Raw genomic sequence first — 13514 nt, forward strand, 5'->3', positions numbered from 1 at the left:
TAGCGCCGAAGGGTGTGCTCAGCGCTGTACATTAGCGAGGTGGATAGAACATGAGACAATGCAGTACAATACAATACACGAGGGGTTCGAGGGCCCTGCTCTTTCGAGCTTACAATCTAGGAGGGAGGGGATGGTGGTACAGGAGGAAGTGGCTGTGGGGGATGGAGTGGTAGGAGGAGTGGAGGAGATCGGTTGGTAGGTGAGGTTGGGCTAGGCTTCCCTGAAGAGATGGGTTTTTAGGGTGCGCCTGAAGGTGAGGAGGGTAGGTGACAGTCTGATGGATTGGGGTAGGGAGTTCCAGAGGATGGGGGAAGTCCTGGAGAAGTCCTGCAGTCGGGCGTGGGAGGAGGAGACCAGGGAGCTGGAAAGTAGGAGGTCCTGTGAGGAGCGAAGGGCACGGGTAGGATAGTATTTGGGTATCAGGTCAGTTAGGTAGTTTGGGGCAGTGTTGTGAATGGCTTTGTATGTCAGAGTTAGTAATTTGAATTTAATGTGTTGGGCAATCGGGAGCCAGTGAAGGGATTGGCAGAGGGGGGTGGCAGATGTGGAGCGATTGGTGAGGTGGATGAGTCTAGCCGCTGAGTTCAGGATAGACTGAAGTGGGGATAGCATTTGTTTGGGTAGGCCAGTGAGAAGGGAGTTGCAGTAGTCCAGGCGTGAGATAATGAGGGAGTGTACGAGTTGTTTAGTAGTGTCTGGGGTGAGGAACGTGCGTATCTTGGAGAAATCGAGAAAGATACAGAAAAGTAGTGCACTCACATATTCCGGAGCCATCTGGCACCCTCAGAAAGCAGAAACAGATGCTCCACACCACCGTTCACACAACCTGAGTCAGCGTGCATTCCACGACTCGGATCCATCACCCGAAGTAACGCACAACGGCTTGGCCTCAATGCGTTTTGCAAATTGCGTCCTCAGGAAGCTCAGCCGCAGCCATCTTTGAAATTCTTTTATAGCCATCCACCCCAATAAGCCGGAGGAGTTAAATTTACATAGTACCCAATAAGACCAATAGCGGTAAGACATGGCAAACTAGCATAGGGTTCCCCCATTATTTCACATAACATATACATGCTAAAAACTATAAAATCTTAAAATTAATTAGAACAGATCCATAATAAAATATATCAATTGCGCCCCTGTGGCCGCAGTGTGTCAAAATATATCCTAGCATATGTGGAACACAGATCAAGGGGGCTTAGATGAATGGACACCTAGAAATACCAACACAAGATCAAAATTCTAGACACTAAAATACCATTCTGTTCTCAAACCACCTCAGCTAACCGAATACATTCAGATTTTGATGGGTTTAGGCAAATACTGAGCGTGGCTTAAATGGCCACTTTTCATTTTAAGATACCAGGAGCTATGTGTCATGACTATAGTAAACATTGGCCCAGTCAATATAATGGCACCCTCCATTGTGTAAGCTGTAGGTTTTCCATACAACATAGTAGTTTACTCACATGGGATGGAAAGGACTGAATCTGATTTCCTGCAACATCCAAGATTCTTAGCTTCCTCAACTTGCAAAGACCCTATTAGAGATAACAACTAAGATATATAGGCAATATATTGCAAAAAAATACATACCGGTATTTTGACCAATAAATTAAATTCAACCTAAAAATATTTTTGGTGTTTTAGGAGTGTAAATGCTGAATGTATCTCTTCGTGTCTACAACTTGTAGCACCCAACTGAGCATTTTATAGCTTGAACCTCCAATACCAGAGCAGAGAAATTCAATGCATTTCTATGGAGTGGATTCCATTTCCATTGTAAGTTACCTGAAGCCAAAATAGTTTTGGAGCTACTTTTTTAGCTCAATTTGGGCAGATTGTGTTTTTGAAGATTTTTTGTCCCATAGAAATGCAATGAAATGTGTGATTTGTGCATTTAAGCATTTTTTACGCATTTTGTCAGATGCGCATTTTTGTATACTCAAATGAAATAAATAAAAAAACAAAATACAGATAACAAAAAATATTGAATTAATCATACATAAATAAATAATAGATAAATAAAACAAAACCCCTAACAAAATACATTTAAACAAATAATAATAAATAAATGCCAGGAAGAAGAAGAGGAAGCAGATGAAAAAGCTGAAAAACATAGCAACAAATGATAAAACAGATTATATTTTTCTGCATTGGCTAATAAAAAAAAAGGCTCAAAAACACTTTAAAGATGCTGTATAAAAACATGCAAAAATGTGCAACAAAATGCTTGGAAAAATGTCCAAAAATGCAACATTCTGGTGCGAATGCAGCCTTAGAGACTTTTTTTTTAAATTGTATGCATGTCAATAAGTAATATTTACAGTGCATCACAATAACTATATAAAAGCAATACCAAAATTACAGTCTTGTGTTCTTTATTGGAAATACTCAACAATAATATAAAAAAATAACAACTGTGGTTGAAGTAAATTATACAAAGAAATGCTGGGTCGGTAAAATAATAATACAGTCTGCTGGCTCCCTGGTCAGGGGTTGATATTGTAAGTGGCAACTGTGAACATGAATTCAAAGTTTTGAATTGCAGGTGCAAACTGGGTAAAATAAAGGAAGTAGCACAATAAGAGCATACAAACTCCATGCAACACCACAAAGCTTGAGTATTACCCATTGGAGTTGTAATTAAAAGACCAGTTGTTAGCCCAGCATATGGAATGGTATACTGCCTTGTTCTTTCGGAGTAGAGATTGTCCCCCCTTTACCTCATATTGATGATGTTTTTGTGTAAGCCCAACTTTACTCACCTCAGGCAGGCCAATCAGATTGTTGCGATAGACATGCAGCTCCTTCAGATTGGTTAAATAGCCTATTTGCTCCGGCAACATCTCCAACTTGTTGTTTCCAAAGTGTAATTCCTGTAGGTTTTGCAGGGCACACAACTCTTTAGGAATGTCTTTCAGAAGATTATGGTTAATGCTGAGTTTTTCAAGACGCTGCAACCTTAAAGAACAAGACTTATCAGCACGCCGTTCCGTAACTCAGCCCTGCAGGAAGCAGAGGCCTACTTTAAGCATTGATTGAGTCCCAAAGTTAGCATAGCTCAAAAACTGTTGTGGACTTACTTGTAAATTTCTGAGGGAATGTGCTCAAGCTGGTTGTTGTTCAAATTAATGAAAATTAGATTTTCTAAGCCATCTTGGGAAAAAAAACATAGGCAGATTGTTATTTTTTCAAAGATTGTCATATGCTTGCTATAATTATATTATCCGCTGGCCACAAATACACATAACAATAAGTCTGTATAATAATACGAAGAGAAAGGAAAATTCAAAAAAAGTGCTGCCCAAGGCAGCATTTGCATGGGCAATATGGCCTGGTGCGAATAGCAGTGGCAGGAAATACTGATTTCCTGCTGCTGATGTGAGCGGATAGCAGGCCAATGAGCCTGTTCACTAGAATGACCAGTTTCCGGTGGCCGCAGCTATTCGCGATTGTCCACATGCTGGATGCACTTTGTGCTAAGCCAAATTGCCCATGCGTATGCTGCCTATGGAAACCAATCTGTTGTTTTTACATCATAACAATCCTTAGAGTGATGACATGTTGTAGTTATGAATGTCCTTTAATTTAATTATAGAAGAAGCTAACATTTTTAGAGATACAGTCACGGTGTGTCAACACTTCGCCCAATCCCTGGGCATGTTTACTTAGCCCAATCCCTGGGCATGTTTACTTAGCCCAATCCCTAGCCATGTTTACTTAGCCCAATCCCTGGGCATGCTTACTTAGCCCAATCCCTGGGCACGTTTACTTACCCAACCACATTCCCTCCCTAACCTGCCCTCTGCAGCAGCCCAGTCTGTCTACAGTCCATGTCCAATGATGCTGGAGCATGTACAGCATGATGAGGTCATGGACCTCCTCACATGACAGTCTTAGGATCTAATTTGCCACTGAGACTGCAGCACTGTCACAAATTTCAGATCATGTTCTCCCCCATACTCGGAAAACCCTTACCATAGCAGGGGCTCTGGCACTGTAGCGAAGTAGTGAGGGAGTGTGTCTGGAAAAATATACATGCCTGGGTAGCTGGGTACCTAAATGGGAAAGGTGACATTGTTTATTTAAAGGCTAATTTCACCTTTTGAACATGTTACAAGTTACACCCATATTTAGGATGTAACATGTTCAGCATGAACCCCTGATCCCCTTACCTCTGTGACAGCGAGCAGGGGATATTCTCTCCGCATCTGTAGTCACAATTTGGAAAACCAGCATGGCTATTTTGGGGTCCTCCCACACGGCCGTGTCATTCATTCCCAGTTTCCTGTGAATGAATAAACTACAAGTACCATCAGCCATTGCAGACGATGATTTATAGTTCTCAATGAACTACAAGAGCGCTGGTGATATCTCTCATAGTTCAATGATCTTCCTGCAGTCAAACAACTGCCTGCCTGTACAAGGAGCTAACATGAGAGTCTGCAGGAGCCTGACATTGCACCTGCAATCTGCTGATCATGGGTGCAATGCTCTGCAGGCTCCTTAGAAAAAAAAATGAACATTTTTTTTATCTGCAAAAAGATGTGCATTTATTTATTTATTTTAAAAAAGTGAACATATCCTTTAACTTATTAGATCTGCTGGCATGTCATTTAAAGTCTGTAGTTAGTATTGTGTCCATGAGCCAAGTTCCAATATTTGTATACAATCAGTGAGCTGTTCTGCACTACCAATGACAAGGAACCTTGTTTATAACCAGAGAGTATGGGATGACGTCAGTGAGCTCTATTCTATTATTCCAGACAAGAGCCCTCTGTGCGGAGTTCTGGTTGATTAAGTGATGGAGAGCCAAGAAAACAGGTGTGAAAACAATGAAAAGATTATTTATCTCTGAACATTGTGTAATAAAATGTTTGTATGTAGTATTATTTAAGACAGAAATTTATTTTGGGTGATTTAATTATTTCAGTTCAATGAAGCCAAGGTCTCTGCGTATTTTGTTAATGGGAGCAACAAGCTCAAACTGCGTATGTAAGTTGATAATAGCACTAAAATTCAGGCTGCAATTGTGATATTACTAACGGCTGTGAATGCACATGAGGCCACAAAGACATAAAGGAGTGATTTGCAGGTCTACACACTGTTGAATAATTAGGGGCTAACCCATTGCTGTTTGCAAAATCTTAAATCTTACACAAGGAACAGTGGTTTTGGGTGCCCCGCCCTTTATCAAGACCTTGGTTTAAAGTCCAACTTCCGCACTGCAAGGGTTAACTGCTAGTTAAGTCTAGGGAGGTGTAGAAGGGGCTGTATTACTTACCTGACTCCCTGCTCCAGCGCCCCTCCTTTTCCCAAAGCTCCAGTCTGTCAGCTATTAACACCTTCCCCCTGCTGCCTCCCGACCCTTTAAGTCAGGGGTCTCCAAACTTTTTAAGCAAAGGGCCAGTTTACTGCCCTTCAGACTTTAGAGGAGGCCGGACTGTGGCCAGTGGGGGTAGAAAATTCCCTGGCATTGGTAGGAGTAAGCAATGTCATAGGCTTGGTGGTCGGTGGGGGTAAACAAAAATTACATCATTGGTGTCTGTGGTAGAATTAGTGCCCCATCATTGGTGTCATTGGAAGGTATAGTGCCCCATCATTGGTATCAGTGGGAAGAATAGTGCTCCATCACTGGTGTCAGTGGAAGGAATAGTGCCTCATCAATGGTATCACTGGGAGGAATAATGCCCCATCAATGGTGTCATTTGAAGGAAAAGAGCCCCATCATTGGTATCACTGGGAGGAATAATGCCCCATCAATGGTGTCATTTGAAGGAAAAGAACCCCATCATTGGTATCACTGGGAGGAATAATGCCCCATCACTGGTGTCACTGGAAGGAATAGAGCCCCATCATTGGTATCACTGGGAGGAATAGTGCCCCATCACTGGTGTCATTGGAAGGAACAGTGTTTCGTCATTGGTATCAGTGGAAGGAATAGGGCCCAAGGGCCAGATAAAGGCAAACAAAGGGCCACATCCAGCCTGCAGGCCACAGTTTGGAAACTCCTGCTTTAAGTGGACCAAAATGCCAGAAGGAGGAGGCAGGCATTCTGATCATGTGATTGCTGTGATTAACTGTCACAGCAGACACATGATCATATGCTCCCGATCACAAGTATCCATCAGGAGCTTTCTGTGACGGTTTAGTTAATGTGCTCTCAGCACAGTAAACTGTTTACATATAGAAGCATATATGTGGCAGCTCAGCAACAGGAAGAGGTTAAAGCCTGAGTGTAGCTAAAATTAAAAAACAAACAAAAAACCCAGAAAAACCAACACAAGGGACATAACAGTCAGTAGGATGAGTCCCTTGTGCTGACTTCATAGAAATCTTCCTCTGTCCTTGCCTGCCTTTCCCCCGCCACAATCTGGGGCTGTACTACAGCTTCTATGAATGATCTACGAATGGAAGATGGGTGGATGATTGATAGCTCCACCCCCTCCATTCATACATTCTGTTTCATTCATAGAAGTTGAAGCACTAGCTTCTATGAATGGAGCAGCTGGGAAGAAACGGTGGGCATAGTAGCGCTCTCTTAATGACAGCCTGTGACAGCCCCATTCTTTCTACTGACACCCCCCCCCCCTCCCCACTGGTAGATTACGGCAGTGGAGCATGCTTGGAGGATGATTTAATACTAACAGAAGAGGAATCAGCACAAAGGACACATTCTACTGACTGTAAGTTATGTCCCTTGTGCTGATTTTTCTGTGTTTTATTTTACCTACACTTAGGCTTTAACCCTGTATTGTATGTGCTGTAATGCACAGCATACAGAAGGGGCTGCGGCGGACTGGTCTCATGGTTCGAGGAAGCCTGCTAGAGTAGGAATCAGATAAATAATACAAGCAGAATATTCCCAACGCACACATTCCTGAGAGTGGCTGTAGATGTTAGTGGGTGTTGCAATGACCACTGACTGAAAACTGAAGAATTTCAAAGAGAGAGATATGTCACCAGCACACCAAAGATCTCCAAAATGGTTTATAGCTTTATTCAGTGATCACATTATAGTTACAGAAGCAACTGTTTCAGGCATGTGACTGTAATACTAACAGAAGAGGAATCAGCACAAGGGATACATCCTACTGACTGTAAGTTATATCCCTTGTACTGATTTTCTGTGTTTTTTTTAGCTACAGTTAGGCTTTAACCCTGTATTGTATGTGCTGTAAGGTACAGCTTACAGAGGGGGCTGTGGCGGACTGGTCACATGGATTGAGGGAGTCTGTGTGAACACGGGGTCGGGAATGTAATACAGCTTTTTCTGCAAACCCCTAGCAAGGGTATTTTATTTTGTTGTGCCTGCAGTTGGACTTTAAATATCATGTGCATCTTCATTCTTTAATGTTTAAAAATGTTAATAGCATCCCAGTCTTAGTCGTAGGGTATTTAGTTTGGTCCTGACGAAGCTGAGTGAGATACACCCATCGGCGAAACGCGTTGACGTCATACGTCAGATACGTCACTTCCGGTCATGCGCATTAGGTGGAACGCACGCTGACCCACAAGGAGGAAGCCATTTTCACATGCCATGAGGCAAGCCTAGGCAGCACAGGCGCCGAGAAGAGGCTGGAACCCGCGGTATATCGGCGGATGTCAGCGGTGGTTCCTTGGCCTCCCCGGCCTTGTATGGCAGCACCTATGAAGGATATTCTTTCCTCTCCTATTATCCATTGCACAGGTGGTGAGTGGACTGTTGCAGGACACAAGATATATGGTCCTATGTGACATATATGACCTATATATCCTATACAGAGTGAAAGCTCTTTCAGTGACTTTCCACATATTGTTTGTTTCACTACAGGATGGGGACATCATGGTGCTTTGTATAAGAAACAAGATATACCACATGTATTTCAACAGGCAGAAGATCTATTGGGATGTGTCTTGATTTTCTCACAGAAAGTGGTATGTAGTCCACATGCAGTGGTGAAGAAACCATTTCAAGCAGTGCGCTGCTTCATGCATCTATCCTTCCATCCTGGTAAAAAATGGGGCATATTTTTATTCAAGAGCCCTAGGAAACAGCTGGTAATAATCACAGATGAATGGGCCCCAACCACTTGCGTTGCATCATTTACATGACATTTATGTTTTGTCTCATATAGGCCTAGAGGCATGCCTTCTTTTTGACGCATACTGTGCTTGCTGCATTGCATACATGTGATATTTATATCTATGGTATAATTTTTTGAAATTCCCTGTTTGGGATATAACCATTCTGGTAGTAGCTTAGTCTACACATTTATAAACACGTGTTATGGTATACCTATGGTATAATTTTTGTATACACCTCCTTTGGGAAGTGTCCACCTATGCGCCTGTGCTACAGGGACTTTAGACTCTTGTAGTCATTGTCCTTGTTGCACATGCATTTAGACCGGTACTGGTGTCATTTTATATGGTTTTAGGTCTGTGTGTATTGTCTCATACTGAGGTGATGGTAAACCAGGGCGATTGCCCATATGTCAAATTTGTATGTGTAATAAAGCATTATTTTTGGAAATTTTTCTGAGTATCACATTCTGTTTATAATGTAGCCGCTTTCTTTGTGAATCTCCTTTCACAACCCCTCTTTTTTTGCATGCCTTTTTTGGCTACTGAATGGAGACCATTTACTGGGTGATACGGTAATTTATTGTACGACCTCTTAATAACTATCTTTAACTATTTAGTTTGCCCACCCTTTGCAGCTATAACAGCTTCAGCTCTTCTGGGAAGGCTGACAACAAGGTTTAGGAGTGTGTCTATGGGAATGTTTGACCATTCTTCCAGAAGTACATTTGTGAGGTCAGGCACTGATGTCGATTGACAGTTGGTGACTTCTGCGCACTGTGTGCTTCAGCATGCGCTGATCCTGCTCTGTCATTTTACGTGGCCTACCATTTCATGGTTGAGTTGCTGTTGTTCCCAGTTGCTTCCACTTTGTTATAATACCACTAACAGTTGAGCGTGGAATATTTAGTAGCAAGGAAATTGCACAGGTGGCAACCTATCACGGTACCACACTTGAAGTCACAGAGCTCCTGATAGCAACCCATTCTCTCAAAAATGTCTGTAGAAGCAGTCTGCATGCCTAGGTGCTTGATTTTATACACATGTGGCCATGGAGGTGATTGGAATACCTGAATCCAATGATTTGGAGGGGTGTCCCAATACTTTTGACAATATAGTGTGTGTGTATATACATTGCTCAAAAAAAAAAATAAAGGAACACTTTGAAAACACATCAGATCTCAATGAAGAAAAATATCATGCTGGATTTCTATATTGATATGGACTGGGAAATGTGTTAGGAACATAAGGATGCCCCATCGTTTGATGGAAATGAAAACGGTCAACCTAGAGAGGACTGAATTCAAAGACACCCCAAAAAATCAAAGTGAAAAAATGATGCAGCAGTCTAGTCCATTTTGCTGAAATCTCATTGCAGCAACTCAAAATGGTACTCAGTAGTTTGTATGGCCCTCGGTAGTTTGTATGGGCCCTCAGCTGTCCTGTTTTGGGGGTTGTCTCATTGTTGCCCATCTAGTGCACCTGTTAATTTCATTACCACCCAAGCAGCTGAAACTGATTAACAACCCTCTGCTATTTAACTGACCAGATCAATATCCTAGGAGTTTAACTGACTTGATGCTATACTCTGATTAAAAAGTGTTCATGTAATTATTTTTTAGCAGTATATATATAAAACTGCATATAAACACACAACTGATTGAACTCTCTGCTAGTAAGTGGTCATTATCTTTACATGCTTACCAAATACATCGGATGGTATTTCGGTGATCTTATTTCCAAACAGGTGCAGTTTCTGTAAGGAATGGAGATACTTCAGCTCCTGTGGGACTTGTATAAAGTTGTTGTTCCCCAAGTTTAACACAGTCAGCTGAAAAGAAATCATTCTATTAACAATGAACAACACAGATCACCAAATACACATCCAGATCACACAAGATCCCATCACTGACACCAGCATTGTATAATAGATATTTGTCATCTACAGGTGTGGGAAATGTGAAAGGCTCAGCTCTTTATCATTATACAAAACACAAACCCATGAAAATGACCCGGCCATGGGGATACACTCCACCCCCTCCCATAGAGGAGTAAGGCCAAACTGCTCAGGGCCCATTCACATTCATGGGTTACGATAACGCCTGGACTTCAGTACCTTCCGATATCATTTATTGACCCCAATGCACCACTACTGTAGCAGACAACTAATGGTGGCCATACACACTTCCATAAATGATCGGTTTATTCTCTGATCAATCTCCTCTGACAGGAGTAATCAATCTATAGTCAACAACCCATTTGATTGATATGCCAAACACAGATATGTGGATTTCATTACACAGTTAAAATGTAACTAAAGGCATTTTGTTTAGTTTTTGGTAGAGTGGAGAGGGATTATTTATTTATTTATTACAGGTACTTATATAGCGCCGTCAATTTACACAGCACTTTACATATATATTGTACATTCACATCAGTCCCTAACCCTCAAGGGGTGTACAATCTAAGGTCGCCAACTCACATTCATACATACACATATTAGGGCCAATTTACATATACAGGAGCCAATTCACCTACCAGCATGTCTTTGGCATGTAGGAGGAAACCGGACTACCCGGAGGAAACCCATGCAGGCACAGGGAGAACATGCAAACTCTAGGCAGGTGGTGCCATGGTTGGGATTCGAACCAACAACCCTTGTACTGCTAACCATTTAGCCACTGTGCTGCCATTAGAACCCCTGCCAGGTTTTTATTGCTGCTTGTTCCTCCATTAGAGAGATTCACCCTCTCTATTCGTCATGTTTACTATTGAAAGTGAAAGTAATAGAAAATCCCAAATTTTGGGTTGTCACCAGAACAGGAATTGAGGTAAAATCTTCCAATGGGGGACACTAATTCTGGTGTCACCCCAGGACTCCTTCACTTTGGATGGATTTCCTCTGACTTCCTTCTTGGCTATGGAATAGGAAGTGAGGGAAATCTGCCCTTTGGGATGGCAAACAAATTTGACAGTTTATAACCCTCCTTTAGTCAAAATGTTCTACTTTTATTCTATACTAAAGCATAACTTAAAGTGTTACTAAATCCACAACAGTAAAATCAGTCTGTATATGCAGTAATGCATGCTTGTTATACTCATTGTGGAACTAAAGGGGTTAATCCTCTGCATTGTGTAAAAATGCTGTTTGATCCTGTCTTCTCTGATCCTCCCCTTCTTCCACTGTCCCCAGTCCATCTCCTGATATCCATCTCCTGATAAAACAGAGCCTCTGGGGCAAGCTGCACATGCTCAGCTTTGTATGTATTGCTAGACAGTTTTTTTTTTTACTTGGGAGAGTGCATGTGATCAGCACAGGGCCAATCAATACTGTCCAGACAGAGGGTCAGGGGTTATGCAGCCTCATAGGACAATCAGGGGAGAATGAAAACTCCTCCTACAAGCTTTAACCAGTGCTCTGCTGAACACTAATAGAAGTCACAAGACTGCTCTAACTGCTGACGAGAAAAGATATTTAGCAGTTTTTATTTACCAAAATAATTGCACTTCCATGTTCTGTGTACTGTAGGAGAGCAGATATAGTGAATGCAGGGGCCTGGGTTTAGTAACAGTTTAACCCAAAAATATATCAAAGTATATTTTAGGGAGCTGAAGACTCATTTACACTAGCAGTGCTATCTGAAGAGCAATCTGTGTTTGAATTACTCTTCAGAGAGCATTTGACAGGCTATGAGGAAGCCTTGTATTGCTAACCCCCCATCTGCTGTAACTCCTGTCATCCCATGCTAGCACACCACAGTCCTGTGGCGGTTGCAGGGAGATCCCTATTCATGTTCAGTGCTCTCCTGCTAAGATGGGGGGGGGGGGTAATTTTGCCACATCATAATGCAAAGCATGTGTACGCCCCTGGCCACTACCTTTGCAGCATAAGAGGGGCAGTAAAACTGCAAGTCAACCACAAAGTTTTACTGCCACCCAACGACTAGTGTACATGAGACCTAATGGGGGACAGAGTCATGAATCAAAGGCTGACAGGGGATCTAATCCCTCTCTGCTCCAAAACTGAAAGAAAAGTAATTGCCCATAGCTATTCTTTACAGACATCATTAGGAATGTATTTCTAGAAATGATTTCTAAAATGATGCTGCACAGGACAGAGCTCAGGGCACCAGGCACAGGACTCAGAGCACAAGACAGAGCTCAGGGCACCAGGCACAGGACTCAGGGCACAGGACAGAGCTCAGGGCACCAGGCACAGGACTCAGAGCACAGGACAGAGCTCAGGGCACCAGGCACAGGACAGAGCACAGGACAGAGCTCAGGGCACCAGGCACAGGACAGAGCTCAGGACACAGCTCAGGGCACCAGGCACAGAGCTCAGGGCACAGAGGCCGGAAGCTGCCAGCACATTGCCAGGACTGCATGCTCTATGGAGATCACATGACGATATCTGCGACTCACATTGCTCAGTGCTGCCACCTCTGGCGGTAGCTGGCACAGTAGGTTGCTCTTCATCTGCAGGCTGATCAGCTGGGTGAGTCCGCCCACCGCCCGCGGCACTCGCTGCAGTCTCTTCCCGTTCAAGTTCAGGCTCCTGGCGTTGCCCCGGATCGCTCTGAGCACCAAAACGTCAGCCATGTGGAGCGGTAAGCCTGTATTCCCTCACTGCATGCCCACCCTACTGGGACGCAGAGACGCCAATCGGTTTCCAAAGTAACGACGCAGTACGGCACACAGAATGCTTGGAAACCGAGCGGCCATTTTTAGTATGGGCAGTAGTAATGCTGACAGTTACATGCTGGCAATCCCAGGCAGGACGGACCTGATGGGGAACTAGGCTCAGCGTTCACCATCGGTTTCCGCCCACCCAAAGGGGAATTTGCCTTGTCTGATGGGCGGAGCCTGATAGAGAACTCAGACACTAGTTCCCCTTTAGGTCCGCATACTTGTGATTGACAGCACATGGTAATGGGCGGATTCCAAAGTTATTATTGGACTGAACAGAGGCTATGAAATGCGCCCACTACCAATCACAAGTAATGGTGGAGAAATAGTCTCACAGGTTCCTCATCAGGCTCCGCCCTTTGTCAGTACAGTGTGACCCACCCTTCATCCTAGCAACCAATGGGGTGAAATGTAATAAACACAACACCTACCTATCCACTTGAAGACCAAACATTTTCCAGCACTTTTTGTTTACAAGTTTACATCAGTATTTTTGATAGAAAATTACATACAACCCCCAAATATTATACACTGCTCAAAACAATTAAAGGAACACTTTGAACACACATCAGATTTCAATGGGGAAAAATATGCTGGATATCTATACTGATATGGACTGGGTAATGTGTTAGGAACGTAAGGATGCCCCATCGTTTGATGGAAATGAAAATTATCAACCTACAGAGGACTGAATTCAAAGACACCCCGAAAATCAAAGTGAAAAAATTATGCAGCAGGCTAGTCCATTATGCTGAAATGTC

General features: G+C 43.0%; 1 protein-coding gene across 1 annotated transcript in view; it reads right to left on the reverse strand.

The window, feature by feature from the left end:
• Window positions 1-12913, reverse strand: part of LRRC69 (leucine rich repeat containing 69) — a 29743-nt gene extending 16830 nt beyond the window's left edge. The window contains exons 1-5 of the mRNA XM_089679683.1: window positions 12490-12913; window positions 9772-9898; window positions 3087-3159; window positions 2769-2964; window positions 1470-1541 (exon numbers count right to left, since the gene is read on the reverse strand). Coding sequence (XP_089535809.1) covers window positions 1470-1541; window positions 2769-2964; window positions 3087-3159; window positions 9772-9898; window positions 12490-12666 — 645 coding nt within the window. The 5' untranslated portion in view covers window positions 12667-12913. The remainder of the gene's footprint in view (window positions 1-1469; window positions 1542-2768; window positions 2965-3086; window positions 3160-9771; window positions 9899-12489) is intronic.
• Between the last annotated feature and the right edge of the window lie 601 nt (window positions 12914-13514).

Source organism: Staurois parvus, unplaced genomic scaffold (genome assembly GCF_062004578.1).
Source record: "Staurois parvus isolate SC_StPar_1 unplaced genomic scaffold, SC_StPar_1.0 ptg000230l, whole genome shotgun sequence".
In the NCBI taxonomy this organism is placed as follows: domain Eukaryota; kingdom Metazoa; phylum Chordata; class Amphibia; order Anura; family Ranidae; genus Staurois; species Staurois parvus.